This window comes from Diospyros lotus, chromosome 12, assembly GCF_014633365.1.
Source record: "Diospyros lotus cultivar Yz01 chromosome 12, ASM1463336v1, whole genome shotgun sequence".
Taxonomy (NCBI): Eukaryota; Viridiplantae; Streptophyta; class Magnoliopsida; order Ericales; family Ebenaceae; genus Diospyros; species Diospyros lotus.
In genome coordinates, this window is record NC_068349.1 from 325,833 (window position 1) to 350,136 (window position 24,304).

Below are 24,304 nucleotides of genomic sequence, written 5' to 3' on the forward strand. Positions count from 1 at the left end.
ATTCGTCGGTTACGTCAGGCCGTGTTACACGAAACGCAGGATATTTTATCAGTGTCGGGCCTTTGTATTTTGCAGATGACCATTCTTGATTCTCCGCCGCTCAATATTTTTCTGGGTGTCCCCTCTCTCTCATTCTCTGATTCTCTTTTATCCTCATGTTTCATGTTTTATGCGAAGTGTTTCTCCGCCACTCAATACATTATAGTACAATGATTGTACCTTATCTTTCTGGGTGTCCTCTCTCTTCTTTTGTATCCTCATGTTTCATGTTTTTTTTCCGAAGCGTTAATAATAAGTCATTAAGATGTTCCATCATATGGTCAGTCTATTTATATAGTTCTTTTTCATCTTTTATACATATTTAGCCTTTCATAAAATAAAAAAAACTCTTGTGTTTGATAATATTTAATTAAAAATAAAAATATTTTTTAATTTACGTAAAAAACAAAAATCATCTCCCCTTACATAAATTTTTTTATAAAAAAAAGACAAAAAGTATGATTTAATAATTGTACCATGGAATTCAATTCCATAAAAAATATAATATGTCTAATATCAAAAATAGAATTCAATTCATTTGATGTGATATTTTTCATGTATTTTTCATATTATCAAACACATTCTTAGTATGCGTTTGGTTTGATAGAAAAGAACAAATTCAATGTTAGTTCAAATAATAAAAAAATTTCTTAAAATCAAGAAATCAAAATTTCCCACGGGCGAAAATTAGAATTCACCAAATTAAAATTTAGTCCCATTTTCACCCCCAATCAAACACTACCTTTAAGTTAAAAATTCTATTTAAGTGGCCATGGAATCTGGGTTTGCTCAAAGCATTCCATGGCTGGGAACTAGTTTGGCCCCTAGGGTAGTCCTACTGCATCAGCAGTCCCCTGCGCATTTGCAGTAATCAATCTTCTGGCTAGCTACCTCTCTGCTGACCATGGATCTTCTCCCCCATTTTCTCGTACCTGCAGGGCTGCTACTGCTAGCTCTGTACCTCCACTACTACCACAGGCCAAAATCAGCTGCTGCCAGCACCAAGGAATATTTACATAAGCGCCAGTTAACCAGAGCCCCTGAACCGCCTGGAGCTTTGCCCTTCATTGGCCACCTCCATCTCATGTCTGGCGCCGTCCCCGTTGCCCGCATCCTTGCAGCCATTGCAGACAAATACGGAGGCATTTTCTCCCTCCGGCTGGGCAGCCACCAAGCCCTGGTGGTGAGTAGCTGGGAGTTCGCAAAGGAGTGCTTCACCACCCACGACACCATTTTCGCTTCCCGGCCGTTGTTGACGCTGGGCAAGTACATGGGCTACAACCAAGCCATGTTCGCCCTCGCGCCTTACGGACCGTACTGGCGCTACGTCCGAAAGATAGTCACTCTGGAGCTTTTCACCGCCTGGCGGCTCGAGAAGCTCAAGCACATCCGGGAATCGGAAGTGGATATGTGCATCAAAGATCTGAACTTCCTCGACGAGAATGATGGCGGTCGTCCGTCGACCATCCGTGTAAACATGAACGAGTGGTTCGAACACTTGACGTTTAATATAATCTCGAGGACGCTGGCTGGAAAGCGATTTTCTGCCGGCGACACGCAATCTGCAGACAATTGTTTCAAGGAGGCGATCAAGAGGGCGCTGTATCTCAGTGGGATTTTCGTAGTGTCGGATGCCATTCCCAGTCTGGAGTGGATGGATTTTGGCGGCCACATAAGAGCTATGAAGCAGACGGGGAAGGAGATTGATGTGGCGCTTTCGCGCTGGCTGGAGGAACATAAACGGAAGACAGTTGAGGGTGGCGGAGCCACCGGTAAAGCTACTGATCATCAGGACTTCACGGATGTTATGCTGTCACTGCTTGCAGAGGACACCACAATCTCCGGATTCGACCGTGACACCATAATCAAGTCAACACTCCAGGTATATCTCTGCCCTCTTAATTACTTCTTGTTGTAACCCAACCTCAGAGGTAGATTCGTTCTCCAGGAGGAAGTGTTGCTCCCCTAGGGCAAGAGTTGTTCTCCCGGAGGAATGCCAATTTTCAGGAAAATGTATGCCAATTTTAAGGAAAATGTCATTCTCCTAGACCACATATGCTATCCTGAAGAATTCTCTAAGAGAAGTATTCTTCGCATAACAAAACATCACATAGATCCACCCGTCCGAGTCATTCTCTTGAGGAACAATATAAAATCAAGGGAGATCTTCTCTCGAATGAATCACAACCCTATCATTGTCCCGTGTAATAGCGACCAGCTTCATGGTATTCCTTCTTCTGAAGGCTTACTCCTCCAGGGAAGTTTCTTCTAGGCCTAATCCATGCTTAATCTACTATGACTCCTTGCACCCCTTACTAAATTACACTTAAAACACTGGTTAACCTGCTTACTCATCTGGAAGAACGAACATGATCTTTCTCGGACACTTTCACCTGCTTATTCACAGCATCACCATGACTTTTTCTGACTTGAGCAATATTGAAGTGCCCATGCGAGAGAAATTCTCGCCTGCCTTTTGATTGTATACTGCCTTGCACCTATTTTCTCTTGGGCGCGCAATAGAGCTTTCCCCTAGATAGTTATCCATCTCTATCATGCTTCAATCATTTGTTGCTTGTTTAAGTTTAAAGGTTGTTTCTTCGAGAAACTAAAGCCTGGTGATCTTTCCCTCAGATAGAGATGGGTGCTCTGTCTCGAACAAAAATGTGAGTTCTCCCTTAGGCAGTAGCTTGCCGCTCTCTCTTGATAAATTTGGCTCAATAATTTTGGAACTACAAACTTAACATGCCAATTAAATTTGACATTATAATGAATTGTTACCATAATTTATCCTTAAACTACACCATAATTTGAGTTTAAGTAGTGAAATGATTAATGACATTCATATAAAGTTTAAAATCTTAATGGATACCTTTAAATTTAAGAATAAACACTTGTACACCTGATGGGAGACACTTGGATATCCAACCTTAATTACCTTTTTTTTTTTTTTTGTAAAAGAAATGTGTTAAATTTAAGCCAACCTTCAATTAATTGATTAATAAATTTATTTGCTAGATTCTGGTTATGACGGGGTCCGAGAGTACAGCAGAGACACTAATATGGGCTCTTTCTCTGCTCCTAAACAACCGTCATGCTTTACAAGCTGCCCAAGCAGAGCTCGATGTCCAGGTGGGAAGAGATAGATGGGTGCAAGAATCCGATATCACAAATCTAAATTACCTTCAAGCTGTAGTCAAAGAGACTCTTCGCCTGTACCCACCCGGGCCCCTATCTGGCCCTCGCCAAGCCCTAGAAGACTGTCAAGTCGGCGGCTACCATGTCCAAAAAGGAACCCGCTTAATCGTTAACCTCTGGAAGATACAAAGAGATGCTCGAATCTGGTCTAACCCCGACGAGTTCCAGCCGGAGAGATTTCTCTCCAATCACGCCAACATAGGGTTCAGGGGGCAGCAATTCGAGTACATCCCGTTTAGCTCCGGCAGAAGAATGTGCCCTGGCGTCACATTCGGGTTGCAAGTGGTCCACCTGGTGCTGGCCCGGTTGCTTCACGGTTTTAGCATGACAACTCCAGAGGAGAAGCCAGTAGACATGTCAGAGGGATTGGGCCTCTCTTTGCCAAAGGTGCAACCGGTCGATGTCATCCTCACGCCGCGCCTTTCACTCGAGGTTTATCAGAGCATTTGAACTGACTATCGTCAAAGTTTATATATTTAAATATATATATATATATATTATAGAAAATAAAGGTTGTGTGATCAGAGTGTGTAATTGCATTCTCGTGCATGCCTTAGATATATTTAGTTGTTGCCTCTCTTTAATGTACCTTTACAGTTTTTATCCAGAAGATAAATATTAAAACTTATAAATCATAAAAGAATATTCTATTTTTGCATTCCAACAGTTAATATATGTTCTTTAAGCTCAAACATAGTGACTTTGATGAAAGAGATGTTCAAAGAGCTTTCTATAATGTCTAATTTTTTAAAATTTAGCATAATATTTATCAAGTAATCTTAGGAGTTAGTCGACTAAGATTAAATGTTATTCAACTTCCTAATAATCTTACTCGATTAAGATTATCAGTTATATAGTCTTTACTCAACTATAAATATATGTTATTGAACTAAAGATTGATATTACTCGATTGCAAGCATATCTTGGTCGATTAACATTTCGACCAATAGGAACTTTAAATTTGTTATTCAATTAATCACTTTTACTACTTGAATAGAATATGACTTTACCTAACTACAAATTTCACTTAATCGATTAATAATTTAAGTATAAAGACTCATTTTTTGTTCAATAAATTTACTAGACTAAGGCTCTTAGTTACTCGACTGATAATTGCTCGATTGATGATTGCATCCTAGTCAACTAAATGTTTAAGTACAAAAACTTGACATTTTGCTCTAGATTTGTTACTCAATTAATAAATTTCATTATTCAACTAATATTTGTTATTCAATTAATAATATTTCTTTAGTCGATTACTGCAATAAATCTAGGGTCTTTCATTTTGTTTCAAATTTATTACTTGATTAATAAAATTCATTACTCAATTAATGTTTTCCTAGTTGATTAACAATATAAGTGCAAAGACTTGTCATTCTATCTATATTTATTATTCGATTACATACTATAGTTGCTCGACTAATATACCATTTAGTTGATTAACATATTAATTACTCAATTAATACTATTTCATCACATACTCGAGTACTACAAGCGTATAATTGATTAATTTCTTGAGTATCAGGTCTTAATAGATTAAAAAAATAAAATTAGTTGAGTGCAACACTTGTTATTTAATGAAATATTTTCTTATTTGCTTAAAACAATGGTTACTTAATTATATTGATATGTTAGTTGAATAATCTTCAACCCCTAACACAAAAAAGAAATTATTTTAGATACGAAATTTACAGACATAATTTATTTTTATTTCTAACGAAGATAGATTTTGAGACTGATATTTTAGAGATAATTTTACAGATAAAATTTTTTCGTCTCTAAATTATAGACAAAATAAGTGACAAAAAATTTCCCTCTCTGAACGTTTTTCAAAATTGCAATGGAATTAGAAACAAAATATTTTATTTTTGATATCAAAGACAGTTTTTTTTTTTTTTCATAAAAGATGAAAATTTTTCTTTCAAGAAGCTCCGACAAAGTCTATTTCACCTTGGAATAGCATCGATTGAATTCCAATTTCTTTTCTTGCATGGAGGATGGCTTTTTGTCCAGTGATTTGATATGATTTTCCTTTTTCTTGATTTGGACTCTGGCATCCTCTCCTCGCCATTGTAAATGGCAATCTTAAAGTTGGTCTACCATGCTGTATTTACTCATATACTTGAATATATATATATATATATGAAGAGGTGAGGTACCAAACAAAACAAAAAAAGAGGCTATTTTGAGGCTAAATGTAGTAATGTGTTATGGTTTTATAACCATTGCAAAGAGTTTAATTTTGTGGCAGTTAACCACCGCTATATTTGCGACGATTTTAAAAAAAAAAAAAAAAAAAAAGTTTCAGTCGGATGTGGGTAACGGGATCCAGCCGCCCAACCCGACCCAACTGGGTCGAGATAAAAAGGGGAGAAACCCATCTCTCCCCTGAACCCGATCCATACAACATTTGTGATGGGATACGTGCGTACTTTTCCAGAAAATGTATGATCTGTGTGTGCAAATTGCAACTTAACAGAAAAATTTCTACTTTGCTTGCTTGCAAGCTCATTCTTCATGGGATTCTCTAATAAATGGGCACTAGACCATTCTTCATGGGATTCTACTTTGCTTGCTTGCAAGCTCATTCTTAATATTATTCTTTTTGGTTCAAAAAATAGATGATTAAACGGAGATTTTGAGACAAGAGTCAAAGGTGGAGCCAAGTGAAGTCTAGTGGGGGGTAGTTGCCCGCACTAGACCAGATTTTTTTTTAATATTATTTATAATCAAGTCCAACTCTCTAAATTAAATCAAAATTATTATATTAAAGATTAATCTAAATAGTGAAATGGTCTAAATCCACATACTCCTATTCCATTTTATTTCTATTTTTATCCTATTTCTTGTTTTCTTTCTCAATTTTCTTTCTTTCAGTGTATTTGATTGCACACATTTATCATAAAAAATCTGTAATTATTACACATATTTTCTATAGAAGCAATCAAACACTCTTAATTTTTATATGAAAAAATGTGTATGGTACAAGTATTTAAAATTTCTTTTCATGAAATTCATTTTCTAAGAGGATGGGGTGATTTTTGTTTTCTAGACAATCATTACCTAGAATTTAATTCTAGGTAATGTAATCAAACACACCCTTACAGTTAAAAGATTATTTTTTACAATAAACATTATGAATAATCAATTACATAATAGGATTGAAAATTAATGGATTAATGATAGCTTAATTGTGTATGTTGAAAATAATGTATTTAATAAAATTGATAATGAAGTCATTATACGAAGTTATCAAAGTATAAAAAGTCGTAAAAAAATAATTATAAAAAGTTTTTTTCTATTTTAATATTATCATTATTGTCTTATTTTTGAAATTATATTTTTTATACTTAAGTTTGATCCCATTGAATCAAAATTATGACTCCGCCCTTGGCAACAATGATCTGCACGGCAGAAGAGTAGTATCTACAAATACTCTGACGCTCAAGTAAGTAAGAGTTTAAGACGATAGAGTTTCTATTAAATTGGAAAAAAAAAAGCATACCTTGACCCATGGCCAACTAACTTATATAGAAGAGAAGGGGATAGCCATTCGCTTGTTGCTAGTGGATTAGGAGCCAAGGATATCGGGACAATTGAGGCCCGTTGTGGGCACAAGTTATCTGGGCATGGCATTGATGGAATGGAGAACGTTGCTGAGCTGACATTGATGGAATGGGCCCTAGGGATCAAACCCAGTATCGAGCTATGGGCTTATTGTTGGGCCGGGCCCAATAAAACTAATACAGTCCAAATATCATATCATTAAAGACTATAATCTTAAATTATGGGCAGAACTTACCAGCATCCCTCTCCCTTAAAAGACCATATATAAATATATATATATATAATGAAAAAAGAAAGATGACCCTTTGATGATGCTGGTATTAATCACTATCATTGTGACTTTGCAAGGTGAGCGGTGCCGTTGTTCAAACAGTTGTATTAGATTTTTTTGGTTGGTTGCTTGTAGTTGTTGGGGGGAAATAAAATTTGAGCTCTTTCACTTAAATCTCATTTATTTTCTCTTATTACTTTATGTTGTAAAGGTATTCAATATGGTTTCTTCTTTCTCTTAGCAGCATCATTCTGTAAAATTAGATCATGAGGATTTGAGGTATGCCTGCTCTTTTATTAAGAACTAAACGCCTTTGGTAAAGATCTTTTCTTTCATACCATGTGTGTTAGATTATGACTCAAAATTGGTTTGAGTTTGTCAATTGGTATATAGAAAGAAGATTGTCGACCGTTAGGTTATATCTATCAACAGTTAGATTTAATTTGGTTGTTAGAGCTGTAAGACCATCTTCTAACCGTATCTAATCTCCAACCTAAACTCTAATGAAGTCTGAAATATTTTATATATATATAGGATTAGAGCATGGAAAAAAAAACGTATGAAAAGAAGCTATTGCATTTGTTTTATATGTGTAAATCACTAGGTTAGGAGAGAAAAGAAGAAAGTTGTGAGTGTTGGGATTGCTTGGGTATCTGAGCGTGTACTCTATTACTTCTTGAGTGATATGGTGAGACTTCTTAGTTGTATTATTTTGTAATCAATTTCTCTCTATTTTAGTCAATTGATCAGTGAAAAAATCCTTGCCATGAGTAGAATTCATTTACAAATTTGAACACATAATTTATAGTGTTCTACTCGTGTGAGTGGGGTGTTTGTGTTTAATGATTTTTGTGTTCTTGTATTTCATTTTTATTCTTGATCCATTCGTCAACAGCTAAACTTCAACGAATCAACAAAAAACACAATAACTGGTATTAGAGCTAATTCAAAACCTCAAGATCCAAAGGGTTTCTGCGAAGTCTCAAATCAAAGATCAAGAATAGAAAAGGAGATGGGATCCACGAAGATGGAAATCAACAAATTTGATGGTCGCGGTGACTTCAACATGTTACACACTTGGTGAGAAAATTACTATCATAAAGATAGTTTCTTAGAAACGCATTACCTAACAAATATTCTATTCTCATTTTGTCTTTACTCAATTATTCTATTAATTTCTTTGAATTACCACAATAGGTTCTGCCATGGCTCAATCTTCTAATGAGACCAAGACCCTGGCATGTGAAATTGGCTTGCTTATGGGCTTGAGCTCGTCTACAAGTTCTTGTCCTCTAAACACCGAGTCCAGGTTAAGGAACGAAGTTGCGTTTGTATCTGTAAACAAGCTTGCAGCATCGACGACGACAACAAATGTAACAAGGATCCATGTTAAGTGAACTGAGAGCCAGACTAACGACAAAGAAGATCCATTCTTCAGTTTACTTACCGGTGCAAACATGAAGAGTAGCCTATTTTGAGTACTTGGAGATAACTAGAAAGCTAGCAACTTCTCCTTTTATCGGTTGCCAAGCTGAAAATCTTTGTGTTATCTAACCTATTTTGGCCCTTTTTATGACTGTTAGACCATCTCCAACCCAACCCCAAATTTGGGGTAAAATTCTCTCCAACCCACCCCCAAATCCTACCTCAAATTTGGGGTTGTGAATAGTATTACCCCAAATTTGAGGTTATACTGTTGCTTGACCCCAAATTTGGGGTAATATGTTTGTTCCTATTTTGTCCCTCCCATTTTAACTATAACAAAATTGAATTCCTTTTGTGTTCCACTTTTATATATTTTTATTTATTTATTATTAGTATTAATAATATTTAAATAATATTAATAAATTATAATCAACTAATGAATAATAATTAATAAATGCACTAAATTAGAAATTACTAAATAATAATTGATTAATAATTATTAAATATATTAAATTAAAAATTACTAAATAAAATTTACATATACGATAATTAAAAATGAGCTGAATAAATACTACAACATCATACACCTTGAAAACTAAATATTATTGAATTTGAAATACTACATAAACAAAGACAATAATTTAATAATCCGGTAAATCACTTCCGGATCCTCCAATATCATTGAATTTTTTTTTTTTTTTTTTTGTGTTTAATGTAATGTTTTGTTAATGAAGATAGTAAATGTAATGTTTTTATTTTTTAATATTATTGATAATTAATTTTTTTTAGTTAATTATGTAACTTTTAGGTAATAATTTAAATTGATATATAATTAATAAGTAAATAATTTAGATTATAAAAGAATGTTTAGAATAAAAAAAATAAAGAAAAAAGGAATAAAATATTCCTTTACCCCAAATTTGGGGTAAGGGGTTGGAGAGGAATTGGATCTTACCCCAAATTTGGGGTAAAGGGTTGGAGATGTTCTTAACATCCTGTTACTCTTGGTATTGGTTCTCAGTCATACATAAGAGGAGAGGAAATTTGAATCTCTTCTTGCTAAGGAATTATGGATCTGAAGCCAAGTTTGGAAAGATAGACTTACAGAAGGAAGGGATCAAGAAATTTTGACGTAATTTTCGGGAAACAAAAATAGGATTAGAAGCCTTGAGCAATTTTGGTTTAGCACTTTTAGAATTTTTTTTATATTAATTTTGATTTCTAGTTTGCTCAGCAATTTTGTTGTATAAATAGCAATTTTGTTAGTGTATTTGATTGATTCAAATTTATAGAGATTTTGATTTCTTTGTTAGAATTTTTTTTTGCAAATGAGTTACCATTAGTTAAAATTTCTGATTATGAAAAATGAGTTAATCAGATTGTCAAGTTAGCAGCTATCACATCCAGAAGGAACCCGCTTAACCATTAACCTTTGGAAGTTGCAAAGAGAGACGCTTTAATTTGGTCTAACCCCAACGAGTTCTAGTCGGAGAGATTTCTCTCTGATCATGCCAACATAGGGTTCACCTCCTGCAAAAAAATGTGCCCTGGCATCACGTTCAGGTTGCAAGTGGTCCACATAGGGCTCACTCAGTAGTAGTTATATTTTCTTATTTCATCTCTATTTTTTCATGCCAAATCATCAATTGATGCCACCATTATTGTAGCCTACCCTTCGAGTTGAACATGGAGTTCTCATGAGACTGTAACAATAACGTTCTTCTAGACAGTAAAGTCCTCCTTGAGATCGAGACACTCAATGTACTGACAACTTAAATATTGCACACTCAATCGAGGCAATCTCTCGAAGAACAACACAAGAGGTTTTATCTTGGACAATTATACCCTTCCATTGCCTCGTACAATACCAGCCTACCTCTAAGGCATTCCTTCTCCCATAGAACTATTCTTTTGAGGGGTTTCTCATTAACCCCATTCCATACTTAACTTGAGACCACCACCTACATCTCCGTATGATGTGTCCCTATCACCAACATCGGAGTGAGTATAAAATACTACTTTCAAAAATTCAGGCAAATTTGAAGTAGTGGGAAATTTTAGCGCTTCAAACACATTAAAAGTGATTTGCTCATCATTTAGCCTTAACATGAGTTGTCCTTTTTGCACATCAATAAGAGCTCGTCCAATAACTAGAAAAGGTCGCCCCAAAATAAGGGGAATATCCCTATCTTCAGCCATATCCAAAATAATGAAATCTGTTGGAAATATAAACTTGTCCACTTTTACCAAAATATCTTCAACAATTCCACGTGGATGTTTTACGGACCGATCCGCTAGCTGCAATGACACCCTTGTAGGTTTTGCTTCACCTAAACCAAGCTTTTGAAAGATAGAAAATGGCATCAAATTAATGCTAGCACCCAAATCACATAAGGACCGTTCAAAATATAAGCTACCAATGGTGCACGGGATGGTGAAACTCCCTGGGTCTTTCAACTTTGGTGGCAATTTATTTTGTAAAATGGCACTACATTCCTCTGTTAGCATCACGGTTTCATGCTCCTCAAGCTTCCTTTTGTTCGATAGAATCTCCTTCATAAATTTTGCATAGCTGGGCATTTGAGACAGAGCTTCCGCAAATGGTATATTGATATGTAGCTTCTTGAATACCTCCAAAAATTTCTCAAATTGCTTATCCAACTTGTGCTTGCGCAATCTTTGAGGAAACGAAATAGGTGGAACATAAGGCTTGATTGTGGGTAGAATCACCTCCTCTTGTTCAGCTATATCTTCAGGCTCCTTATTCTCAGTTATTGTCTCCTTTTCAACATCAGTTTTCTTTTCCACACTTGGTCTTTTAACATGAATTTCTGGCAATTGCACCTCGCTCCTTGTAGTGATTGCATTTGCTTGCTCCTTAGGATTAACTTCGGTATTGCTTGGCCATGTGCCCTGTTGCCTCTCAGTAAGAATTTTAACTAACTGCCCAATTTGAGTCTCTATATTTTTTATGGCTGCATCGGTCCGCTCACTTCGTTCTTGAAGTTTTGAAATTGCTACTTCTCATCCTCCTTTTTCCTCATGTGGTCTTCCTTGCTTTGGTGGGTTTTAAATTCCCTGATTGTTGCCATATGAAAAATTTGGATGGTTTCTCCAGCCGGGATTGTATGTTGGAGAATATGGATTATTTTGTGGACGCTGGAAATTTTGTTAACGTGGGAAATTTTGCGCATAAGCAGCCTGCTCTGTGAGTGAAGAATCCCGAACAGTCAATGGGCATTCGGATGACAGATGGTTTGCCCCACAAGTTACACAAACTGGAAGAGATCCTTGCACCATGTTAATTGATGGAGAGTATTTTAAGTTTTCCATCTGTTTTGAAAGAGCATCAATCTTGGCCAACATCAACGTATTCACATCCACTTCATGTACTCCAGCTGCTCTCCTATTTGAACTCCTATCCGGCCACATTACAAATTGCTCACTCATTGTTTCATAAAGATCATGTAACTCTCCAGCCGATTTGTTTCTAATAGAACCACCTGTTGTAGAATCAACCGCCGAACGGCTGTAAGGAGTTAACCCGGCATAGAAATAATGATTTTGAGCTGGTAAAGAAAACCCATAATTTGGACACTTCCTTAGCAATTCTTTGTACCGTTCCCATGCTTCATGAAAGTTCTCAATTTCAGCTTGCTAGAAGGTCGAAATTTCATACTTTAATTTGTTGATCTTGGCTGGTGAAAAATATTTAAGTGTGAACTTGTGAACCAAATCAGTCCATGTAGTGATGCTACCAGGTGATAGCGAATCCAACCGCTCCCGAGCTTTGTCTTTCAAAGTATGAGGAAAAAGTCGCATCCTCGTTGCTTCTTCGTTGATCCCTTGATACTTAAAGTTGCCACAATACTCTAGAAACCGAGAGAGATGGTAGTGTGGATTTTCATCACTTCTCCCATAGAATGGAATGTTATTGGAGAACAAATTTATCACATCCGGTCTCAACTGGAAGTTATCGTGCCCATATGGAGGATAAACTATGCTCGACCGATTCTCAACGACTGGAGGCATCATGAAATCCCCCATCAAGATATCTCTATCATTGATCTCAACAGTACGCTCCACTTGAACAAGCTGATTTTCATTGTCGGCCATAATGCCTTGCTGTTGTTCCCTTTTTGCTCTTTGTTCACGACGCCTTTGATGAAAGGTTTGTTCAATCTCTGGATCAAACTCGACAAGATCAAGACGTTCTGAACGCCGCATTCACTATTTCAATCCTAACACAGCAAAAATTGAAATAATTCAGCGTCAAGAATAAGGAAAGCAACACAAGTGTTAAAGCTAATCTTAATTAAAGTAGTAATCAAAATAACCAATCCTCGGCAACGGCACCAAAAACTTGTTCGCTTATTCTTTCCCGCAAGTGTACGGAATCGTAACAAGTAATATAATGATGAATCAAATACCGTTCCCACGAGGATTGGTTTTTGGTCCCTACTTTAACCACTATTAACTTTAATAAGCCACACACAATTTAAAGAATACTCAATGGAAGTTTTATATAAATTAAAACTAACTCACCAAAGGAAAACACACAATAATTCTTTAGGTTTTAAATATGGAAATCTAATGCGCTATGGTTCATGAATCCACCGTAGTTCTATATTTGGTTTAATCTCTCAGTGATTGAGTTTTATAATTCTTGCTTTGAGCTGAAAATCGATGATTCTAAGTTAATCAAAAGCCTCTCTCGATGGTCAATCGAATATATGCTCACATATGAGATTAATTATCTCTAATTAATCTGCAAATATAAAAACATGCATTAATCCACAATGATCATCAAAATAAGATTTCACAAGGCATAACGGTATCTCTACCTATTATCGAACCTTATGTCATTTATTATCAAGTGCTAATCTATATTGAATCTCTCGAAAGCAATATAAATCACAAACACGTTCTAATGGCGGCCAAGCATCAAAACGGAATTAATGCATAACAAACGATCAACTCAAAAGACAAGAATAAAATAAAACCCAAATACTTTTAATTAAACCATCATTGAACTAGGTTTCATCAATCACCCTAGCCACAAAGTACTTAGCCTAACATAGTTTCAACCAACGAAAAAGTAATAAAAACGGAGTTCATGATATTGCAAAGAATAAAGAACAGAAAAATAAAATCAAAACCGAAACTCTTCAAGAAAATCTCCTCTTTTTGCCTCAACTTGTCGTCTTCTCTGACTGCACTCTCACCCTGCAACTAAAACACAAAACAAAACACAATAAAAATTTTATATTTTTTTTATTTATTTAGGCGAGAGGTTTATACTCGTCAGTGTACGAGTGCAGTTGTAGTTCAAATTTAAATTTATACTTTCTGGATAAGTCCAGGTCATCCACTGAGAGATTTATTTATGGCAAAAGAAAAAAAGAATGTCACACACACGCACACGCATTTAGATGGATTGATAACATGATTTTTTTTAGATAACAAATACTAGAAAATAAAGCAAGACAGAAGTTGAAATAAATACTGAACGTGAGAATATGAAATTGGAAAGTACTTGAGTTAAGACAATTTCAGTGCCAACCCGTTGATTCCCAAATATTAGCATAAAAGATTAGCAACATTAATTTAATTTCAGATATGAGGATTTGTTATTAAATGCAATTAAAGATAATGATAGCTCTAGTTTAAGCAATCCCCATACATGATATGCGGGATTCTAATTTAAGAAACTACCATGAATTTAATTACAATTAATACACAAAACAACTAAATTAATCATCCGAATTTGGGTATGATAGCGTTTCCAGTTCTAGTAACTCTCATGCGTGACATGAAAGCTCTAAGTTAGGCTTACGCTCCAATCCAAACCTAGTGATTTTTCAATAATCAAAACACACTCATATTGAAGTTTAAACCAATGTTACTCATTTAAAGCGTAGCTTTCTTTGGGAATCATTGGCGTTGGACACTGTCCTTGCCTTAACCCAAGATTAGATTTAGCTACTCATCTCCATTAAATTAATTGACAGGAATTTAAATGACATAATTTAAATAACTGAATTTAAATGACAGGAATTAAAATAGAAGAAACTAACCGGCCATTTAGGCGGTAGATAATTAAAATACAAGAATTAAAATTGCAAGAATTTAAAGGCATAAACTAACCGTCCATTTAGGCGGTGAACAATTAAATGACAAGAATTAAAATTGCAAGAATTTAAAGGCAAAAACTAACCGTCCATTTAGGCGGTGAATAGTAAAGTAATAATAAATGACATAAGAATTTAAAAGAAGAAAGGAAGAAAGGAAGAAAGTAAGATCACAAGAGAAAATACTAAAGAAAATGAGAGAGAACAAAATCAATTCTCAAAGAGAGAATTCTAAGGAAATAACTAAACTTTGATTCAAGAATAATAATCACACTTACAAATGCAATCAAGTGAGCTATTTATAGGCCACAAGATGCAATACAAACCACACAATTTCAATTATTCAATTAGACATAATTATATCTAATGGGCACTCACACACTTAAAGTTAAATGGATTTTAGCTATAATACACACCTAATATTAAATGGATTTTAGCTAAAATACATACCTAATAAAGCACTCATAAAGTTAAATGGATTTTAGCTAAAAAAGACACCTAATAAAGCTCTCACATAAAAAATAAAAATAGATTTCTATAAATTGGTTTTTAATCTTCATTAGGATTAAAAATAATCCTTGGGCCTTCTCCAAATAATATCTTCCATGGGTTGCTCAAATTGGGCCTTAATTCTTCATGGGCTTAAATTCTTCATGGACTTTAATTTTTCATGGGCTTGAATTCTTCATGGGTTTGATTTCTTCTTGGACTTGAATTCTTCATAGATTTGATTTCTTCATGGACTTGAATTCTTCATGGGTTTGATTTCTTCATGGACTTGAATTCTTCATGGATAAAAATAAAAAAAAATAATTTAATATTATTATAGATTATATATATGTATTACACATAACACACATATATATTAGATTATATTATATATATATATAGTACATGCATGCATATAATGATGTATATGTATTATATATAATTTTATATATTATTATTATTTACTTTAGAACTTCATTTCATTCATCTTTCAATTTAAATTTGCATATAACCATAAAATATATATTAATATCTAATTTAAACCATATTTAAGATCGAAAGAAGGGTATAATTATAACAAAATTTTTACAAAATTAACCACTAATCATTCTCCTCCTTCCAAAAGCTCCTTAATCTCCCAAAAATAAGCCTTTATATAGCTCTCTTTAGGTTATCAAAGTCCTTCACCTTGAAGGAGTCTATTTCCCTTTTATTTGGATTAAAACGGGTTTAAAATGGCCTTGTCACGAAGCTTTGAACCCTACCGCGGTATGCTTGTTGCTGCAGACCCGTGAGCTCCAGAAAATAATTCCTAAAGCGGTCCTACAGCGGTATGACCGTGAGCTCCAGAAACTAAGTCTTATAGCGGTGCTACAGCGGTATGCATACTGCTATAAGCCCGCTAGCCTTCTTCTTTGGCCTCTTGCTTTATCATCTTCAACTTCTTATTTTCGATACTCTTTTGCTTCTTTTTAATTCGAAACTCGACCATGCCTCCAAGCTTCATTTCACTCCCATCATCCACCAAAAATCACTATTTTTGCTCCATGTCCGCTTTAACACATGCTCCACATCTACATAACTATATATAGAACCAAATCAAGTAGAAATCATGCTCATTGAATGTATAAATGCTAAGTTTATAGACCAAAATAAGTGTATAAAAAACACTTATCAACATATATATTAGCATCATCATGAACATAATTTATCCACGTGTGCTAACAAGCATGTTCTATAGTCGAGAAAAGACGTTGCCAGGCACTGGATCCCGCTCATCAATGCTGTTGGGATAGATTTATTTATCTATACACACACATATCTTGTTGGAAAATGAAATATACAACTCCTAATTTTATCACTCAAAGAAAAAGAAATTTATAAAAATTAATAATAAATAGTGAATATTTCTGATACACAAGTTCCACTCAAATGGCAAGTGTAGATTATATTTTATATCACTCAATTACTACTAACTTTTATACAACAAACTATTACAACATTTACTACAATACTTCTATCTCTTACTTAGAACTCTTTAGTAATGAGTTCTCACACTCACTTGAATTGATAAAATTAGCAAACTAAACACACCTATTTATACTAATTTTCAAGCAATTACAATCACACAACTTAAATCAAATATAGACCACACATTTAGCTGATGGGGTAAACTTAAAGATGATGACTCATCTTATCATCAACTTGGTGTCCCATCAATTAGAGATGACTTTTAACATATCTCATATATGAACTTTAAACAAAAGATTCTACAACAAAATTTAAATCACAAGTAAAAGTAAAGAAATACAAGAAACAAGAAAATCCTATGGGTTCATTTTATTATGCCTTCTTTGTTTTTGTTTTTTCTATTTTTTGTTGTTTTAGGAACCAAAAACAATGACAACTTTGAAAATATTATGTAAAAAATAAATTTTAAAATCAACAAAAATAAGTCTTTTCACTCAGCAAGAAAAAAAAAATCAACAAAATAATAAAGAGTTGGCATGTTTTAACATAAATTTTTTGAAAACAATTTTCAACCACGCGTCCTTCAGGGCAAGAGGCGGAGGCTTCCCGCTTTGCACGAGTCTTACAAACAAAAGGGTTATAAACATTGATTCAAGTGGTCTGTCTCGGAAACTTAAACTTCAGAGCTACTGCAAGATGAACAAAAAATGGTTACATTATTGTCTATAAGTAGGCTGGCAACTAGCAAGTCTTCATCTCTTAATTTTTAGAGATTTGTTTTGAGTTCTCTTGACTGCTTCTCGATTGGCAAGTAAGCTCACATAGACAAGTGAAGATGTTTTCCATACACACACATCCGTAAACCAAGAAAATGAACAAAATCCTGGGGCACACAACTAACGCTGAAGAAGCCTCAATTCTTAAAAAGTCTGAACAAACTTTTTCACCTAACACCCACAAAGTTGATTGTGTGGACTCTAAACTTAATACGTCAACCAACCATATTGAGCAAAGGGAGATGCCCTTTTGGGCCTGGGCTTTGTCGATTTGTGCTTTTAGGTAGAGGCAGGCAGGAATGCATGCATGCATATGCATGTGTTTTATATAATAATAATAGGCACACACATATATAATAAAGGGGCCGGGGTGGGGGTGGGGGTGGGGGTGGCGGTGGGTGGCCCATTCCAAAAGGCTGAAAATAAACGTGTCCTTCACTGTTCCAATTTCGGCTGCTGCTTTTTCCTTCTTCTCTATCTCTCGTGAGGCCACTCACTGTGAACACCTTCCGCCACCTCTACAGCTCACTGAGTACCAATTCAACATGTCTTCTTCCATCTTTGATTTTCTTCTTCTTCTTCTCCCTCAGATATATTATTATTATTATTATTATTATTATTTAATTAAAGAACAGAAGATTCCAATTTCTTTTTGTCTTTTTAAAAAAGGTTTCTCCAAATTAATACACATCCGCGTGAATTAAACACACATGTTGCTCCCACAAAAGGACGGATATTTTGTGTCATATTTTTGTATTGAGGTATTATATTATATTATGTGTCTAATCAATATAATTATACAATTCGCTCATATAAACTAGCCGTCTCATTATTTTTTTCAACTTATCAAATAAATTATCGAATTTCAAATTTGCGATCAAATTAGTTATTGTTCTTTAAAAAAACACAAATTACAATCATAAACGATTCTTTGAATATAAATTTGGGGTTCGATTGAACGTTTGTGGAGTGTAGTGTTGTGTTGAGTGGGGATAGAGTTGACCCTATTAATAGGATTAAAATACCATTGGACAACGTTAACAAAACTATAGTGTAAGTCATATTTGTCATGATATAACTTAAGAGTGTTTGCATGTCTAAATAGTGATGCCAAATGAGTTTGGCGAGTCAGGTTCACCACCACTATGTATAGAGTCGAGTCAAGTCAAGTCCACTATCTAAAAACTGCAGAAAACCAAACAAAAACCACGGAAGAAGCTGAACCTATGAAAGAAGCCCTCCGTGTACGGTTAAGGGTCCTTACAAGCAACCAATACAAATAAAGACAAAGAAAATTGATGTGCTAAGTTATTGATTAATTCCAGAATCTACAAACAATAGGTGCAATGCAACCCAGTTGACAATTATATCCACCCAAATATCGCAGCGTACTGGCAGACCCAGCCCACCAATCCGGAACTCGGACCCCATCTTCTGGCCCACTGGGAGTTGGACAATGATTTATCATTCGCCGACACAAATATGCAATTTTTCTCACTCCAAAACAACTTAATGAGTACATTATAAGCAATAATTAATAACAATTTATATTTTGGAGATGACCATTCTTGATTCTCCGCCACTCAATATTTTTCTGGGTGTCCCCTCTCTCTCATTCTTTGATTTTCTTTTATCCTCATGTTTCATGTTTTATACGAGGCGTTTCTTCGATACTCAATACATTATAGTACAATGATTGTATCTTATCTTTCTGGGTGTCCTCTCTCTTCTTTTGTATCTTCATGTTTCATGTTTTATCCGAGGCGTTAGTGATAGGTCATTAAGATGTTCCATCATATGGTCAGTCAATTTATATAGTTCTTTTTCATCTTTTATACATATTTAGCCTTTCATAAAAAATAAAAAATTCTTAGTGTTTGATAATATTTAATTAAAAATAAAAATATTTTTTAATTTACATAAAAAATAAAAACTATCTCCTCTTATATGAAATTTTTCATGAAAAAGAGATAAAAATATGATTTAATAATTGTAACATGGAATTCAATTTCATAAAAAATATAATGTGTTTAATATCAAAGATAGAATTCAATTTCTTTGATGTGATATTTTTCATGTATTTTTCATATTATCAAACACATTCTTAGTATGGGTTTTGTTTGATAGAAATGAAAAATAGGGATGAAATTTATTTTTTATTCAAATTTCAAAAAAATTTATCAAATAATTTTTTTTTCATGGAATTCAAATTTAATGGTAGTTCAAATAATAAATATTTTTTTAAAATTAAGAAATTAAAATTTCCTAGAGGCGAAAATTGGAATTCCACCAAATTAAAATTTAGTCCCATTTTCACCCCCAATCAAACACTACCTTAAGTTAAAAATTCTATTTAAGTGGCCATGGAATCTGGGTTTGCTCAAAGCATTCCATGGCTGGGAACTAGTTTGGCCCCTAGGGTAGTCCTACTGCATCAGCAGTCCCCTGCGCATTTGCAGTAATCAATCTTCTGGCTAGCTAGCTACCTCTCTGCTGACCATGGATCTTCTCCCCCATTTTCTCGTACCTGCAGGGCTGCTACTGCTAGCTCTGTACCTCCACTACTACCACAGGCCAAAATCAGCTGCTGCCAGCACCAAGGAATATTTACATAAGCGCCAGTTAACCAGAGCCCCTGAACCGCCTGGAGCTTTGCCCTTCATTGGCCACCTCCATCTCATGTCCGGCGCCGTCCCCGTTGCCCGCATCCTTGCAGCCATTGCAGACAAATACGGAGGCATTTTCTCCCTCCGGCTGGGCAGCCACCAAGCCCTGGTGGTGAGTAGCTGGGAGTTCGCAAAGGAGTGCTTCACCACCCACGACACCCTTTTCGCTTCCCGGCCGTTGTTGTCGCTGGGCAAGTACATGGGCTACAACCAAGCCATGTTCGCCTTCGCGCCTTACGGACCGTACTGGCGCTACGTCCGAAAGATAGTCACTCTGGAGCTTTTCACCGCCCGGCGGCTCGAGAAGCTCAAGCACATCCGGGAATCGGAAGTGGATATGTGCATCAAAGATCTGAACTTCCTCGACGAGAATGATGGCGGTCGTCCGTCGACCATCCGTGTAAACATGAACGAGTGGTTCGAACACTTGACGTTTAATATAATCTCGAGGACGCTGGCTGGAAAGCGATTTTCGGCCGGCGACACGCAATCTGCAGACGATTGTTTCAAGGAGGCGATCAAGAGGGCGCTGTATCTCAGTGGGATTTTCGTAGTGTCGGATTCCATTCCCAGTCTGGAGTGGATGGATTTTGGCGGCCACATAAGAGCTATGAAGCAGACGGGGAAGGAGATTGATGTGGCGCTTTCGCGCTGGCTGGAGGAACATAAACGGAAGACAGTTGAGGGTGGCGGAGCCACCGGTAAAGCTACTCATGATCAGGACTTCACGGATGTTATGCTGTCACTGCTTGCAGAGGACACCACAATCTCCGGATTCGACCGTGACACCATAATCAAGTCAACACTCCAGGTATATCTCTGCCCTCTTAATTACTTCTTGTTGTAACCCAACCTCAGAGGTAGATTCGTTCTCCAGGAGGAAGTGTTGCTCCCCTAAGGAAAGAGTTGTTCTCCCGGAGGGCCGGAGGAATGCCAATTTTCAGGAAAATGTATGCCAATTTTAAGGAAAATGTCATTCTCCTAGACCACATATGTTATCCTGAAGACTTCTCTAAGAGAAGTCTTCTTCGCATAACAAAACATCACATAGATCCACCCGTCCGAGTCATTCTCTTGAGGAACAATATAAAATCAAGGGAGATCTTCTCTCGAATAATCACAACCCTATCATTGTCCCGTGTAATAGCAACCAGCCTCAAGGTATTCCTTCTTCTGAAGGCTTACTCCTCCAGGGAAGTTTCTTCTAGGCCTAATCCATGCTTAATCTACTATGACTCCTTGCACCCCTTACTAAATTACACTTAAACACTGGTTAACCTGCTTACTCATCTGGAAGAACGAACATGATCTTTCTCGGACACTTTCACCTGCTTATTCACAGCATCACCATGACTTTATCTGACTTGAGCAATATTGAAGTGCCCACGCGGGAGAAATTCTCGCGTGACTTTTGATTGTATACTGCCTTGCAGCTACTTTCTCTTGGGCGCGCAATAGAGCTTTCCCCTAGATAGTTATATATCCATCTCTATCATGCTTCAATCCTTTGTTGCTTGTTTAAGTTTAAAGGTTGTTTCTTCGAGAAACTAAAGTCTTGTGATCTTTCCCTCAGATAGAGATAGGTGCTCTGTCTCGAACAAAGATGTGAGTTCTCCCCTAGGCAGTAGCTTGCCGCTCCCTCTTGATAAATTTGGCTCAATAATTTTGGAACTACAAACTTAACATGCCAATTAAATTTGACATTATAATGAATTGTTACCATAATTTATCCTTAAACTACACCATAATTTGAGTTTAATTAGTGAAATGATTATTGACATTCATATAAAGTTTAAAATCTTAATGGATACCTTTAAATTTATGAATAAACACTTGTACACCTGATGGGAGACACTTGGATATCCAACCTTAATTACCCTTTTTTTTTTTTGTTAAATTTAAGCCAACCTTCAATTAATTGATTAATAAATTTATTTGCTAGATTCTGGTTATGACGGGGTCCGAGAGTACAGCAGAGACACTAATATGGGCTCTTTCTCTGCTCCTAAACAACCGTCATGCTTTACAAGCTGCCCAAGCAGAGCTTGATGTCCAGGTGGGAAGAGATAGATGGGTGCAAGAATCCGATATCACAAATCTAAATTACCTTCAAGCTATAGTCAAAGAGACTCTTCGCCTGTACCCACCCGGGCCCCTATCTGGCCCTCGCCAAGCCTTAGAAGACTGTCAAGTTGGCGGCTACCATGTCCGAAAAGGAACCCGCTTAATCGTTAACCTCTGGAAGATACAAAGAGATGCTCGAATCTGGTCTAACCCCGACGAGTTCCAGCCGGAGAGATTTCTCTCCAATCACGCCAACATAGGGTTCAGGGGGCAGCAATTCGAGTACATCCCGTTTAGCTCCGGCAGAAGAATGTGCCCTGGCGTCACATTCGGGTTGCAAGTGGTCCACCTGGTGCTGGCCCGGTTGCTTCACGGTTTTAGCATGACAACTCCAGAGGAGAAGCCAGTAGACATGTCAGAGGGATTGGGCCTCTCTTTGCCAAAGTGCAACCGGTCGATGTCATCCTCACGCCGCGCCTTCCACTCGAGGTTTATCAGAGCATTTGAACTGACTATCGTCAAAGTTTATATATTTAAATATATATATATATATTATAGAAAATAAAGGTTGTGTGATCAGAGTGTGTAATTGCATTCTCGTGCATGCCTTAGATATATTTAGTTGTTGCCTCTCTTTAATGTACCTTTACAGTTTTTATCCGGAAGATAAATATTAAAACTTATAAATCAAAAAAGAATATTCTATTTTTGCATTCCAACATAATTTCCAACCCTTAACACAGTACCAAAAAAAAAAAATCATTTTTATATACGAAATTTAGAAACATAATTTATTTTTATTTCTAACGAAAATAGATTTTGAGATGGATATTTTAGAAATAATTTTACAGATGAAATTTTTTCGTCCCTAAATTATAGACAAAATAAGTGACAAAAAATTTTCCTCTCTGAACGTTTTTCAAAATAGCAATGGAATTAGAAACAAAATATTTTATTTTTGATATCAAAGACAGTTTTTTTTTTTTTCATAAAAGATGAAAAATTTTCTTTCAAGAAGCTCCAACAAAGTCTATTTCACCTTGGAATAGCATCGATTGAATTCCAATTTATTTTCTTGCCTGGAGGATGGCTTTTTCTCCAATGATTTGATATGATTTTCCTTTTTCTTGATTTGGACTCTGGCATTCTCTCCTCGCCATTGTAAATGGCAATCTTAAAACTGGTCTATTGTGCTGTATTTACTCATATATTTGGGTGTAAAAGATAAAATTCCTCATCTCAAGGTCTTCACACATTATTTTATGTATATGGAAGGGGTTAATCATGGTACACGATAACACATCAGGTAGAAGACACAATGTATGGTGCCCACAAGAAACTACCCTCACAGAAGAGTGAAACTCCAATACTACAACTGTCATTACTCAAATCTACATTTTTGGATGTAATCTTCTATTTAAGAACCAATCATGTTATGCCAGTCGGCAATATTCAAGTATATGAAGAGGTAAGGTACCAAACAAAACAAAACAAAAAAAAAAGAGGCTATTTTGAGGCTAAATGTAGTAATGTGTTATGGTTTTATAACCATTGCAAAGAGTTTAATTTTGTGGCAGTTAACCACCGCAATATTTGCGATGATTTTTAAAAAAAATAAAAATAGTTTCAGTCGGATGTGGGTAACGGGATCCAGCCGCCCAACCCGACCCAACTGGGTCGAGATAAAAAGGGGAGAAACCCATCTCTCCCCTGAACCCGATCCATACAACATTTGTGATGGGATATGTGCGTACTTTTCCAGAAAATGTATGATCTGAGTGTGCAAATTGCAACTTAACTGCAGAAGAGAAATTTCTACTTTGCTTGCTCGCAAGCTCATTCTTCATGGAATTCTCTCTAAGAGTTCTATTATCTTATTTATTATACAAAAGTTTGAGGGAATGTTTTTCAGATGTGCTACTAAAGTAATTGCTTAGACGAAATGACTCATCTAATAAATTAATATTATTCTTTTTGGTTCAAAAGAAAGATGATTAAACGGAGATCTCGAGACAACAGTCAAAGATAGAGCCAAGTGAAGTCTAGTGGGGGCAGTTGCCCACACTGGACCAGATTTTTTTTTTAATATTATTTATAATCAAGTCCAACTCTCTAAATTAAATCAAAATTATTATATTAAAGATTAATCTAAATAGGTGAAATGGTCTAAATCCACGTACTCCTATTCCATTTTATTTCTAATTCTAT

The 24,304-nt window shown here is 35.7% G+C and overlaps 1 protein-coding gene, 1 non-coding gene and 1 pseudogene across 3 annotated transcripts; all 3 read left to right on the forward strand.

Annotated features, from left to right (window-relative positions):
* The first annotated feature begins 818 nt into the window (after positions 1-818).
* On the forward strand, positions 819-22,739 carry LOC127814172 (cytochrome P450 CYP82D47-like). Of its 2 annotated transcripts, XM_052355476.1 has the most exons (3): positions 819-1,921; positions 3,058-3,669; positions 22,586-22,739. In XM_052355476.1, the coding sequence occupies exons 1-3, from the start codon at positions 944-946 to the stop codon at positions 22,601-22,603; spliced, it is 1,608 nt and encodes a 535-aa protein (XP_052211436.1). In that variant the 5' UTR covers positions 819-943; the 3' UTR covers positions 22,604-22,739. The 2 variants fall into 2 exon arrangements, with proteins under 2 accessions (XP_052211436.1, XP_052211435.1); XM_052355475.1 differs by lacking the exon at positions 22,586-22,739 and having other exon boundaries at positions 3,058-3,895.
* Positions 12,081-12,187, forward strand: LOC127787765 (small nucleolar RNA R71). Its single transcript, XR_008020229.1, has one exon. It is a non-coding gene; the product is annotated as a small nucleolar RNA R71 (small nucleolar RNA).
* LOC127814173 (cytochrome P450 CYP82D47-like) lies at positions 19,744-22,739 on the forward strand (annotated as a pseudogene).
* Positions 22,740-24,304: the final 1,565 nt, after the last annotated feature.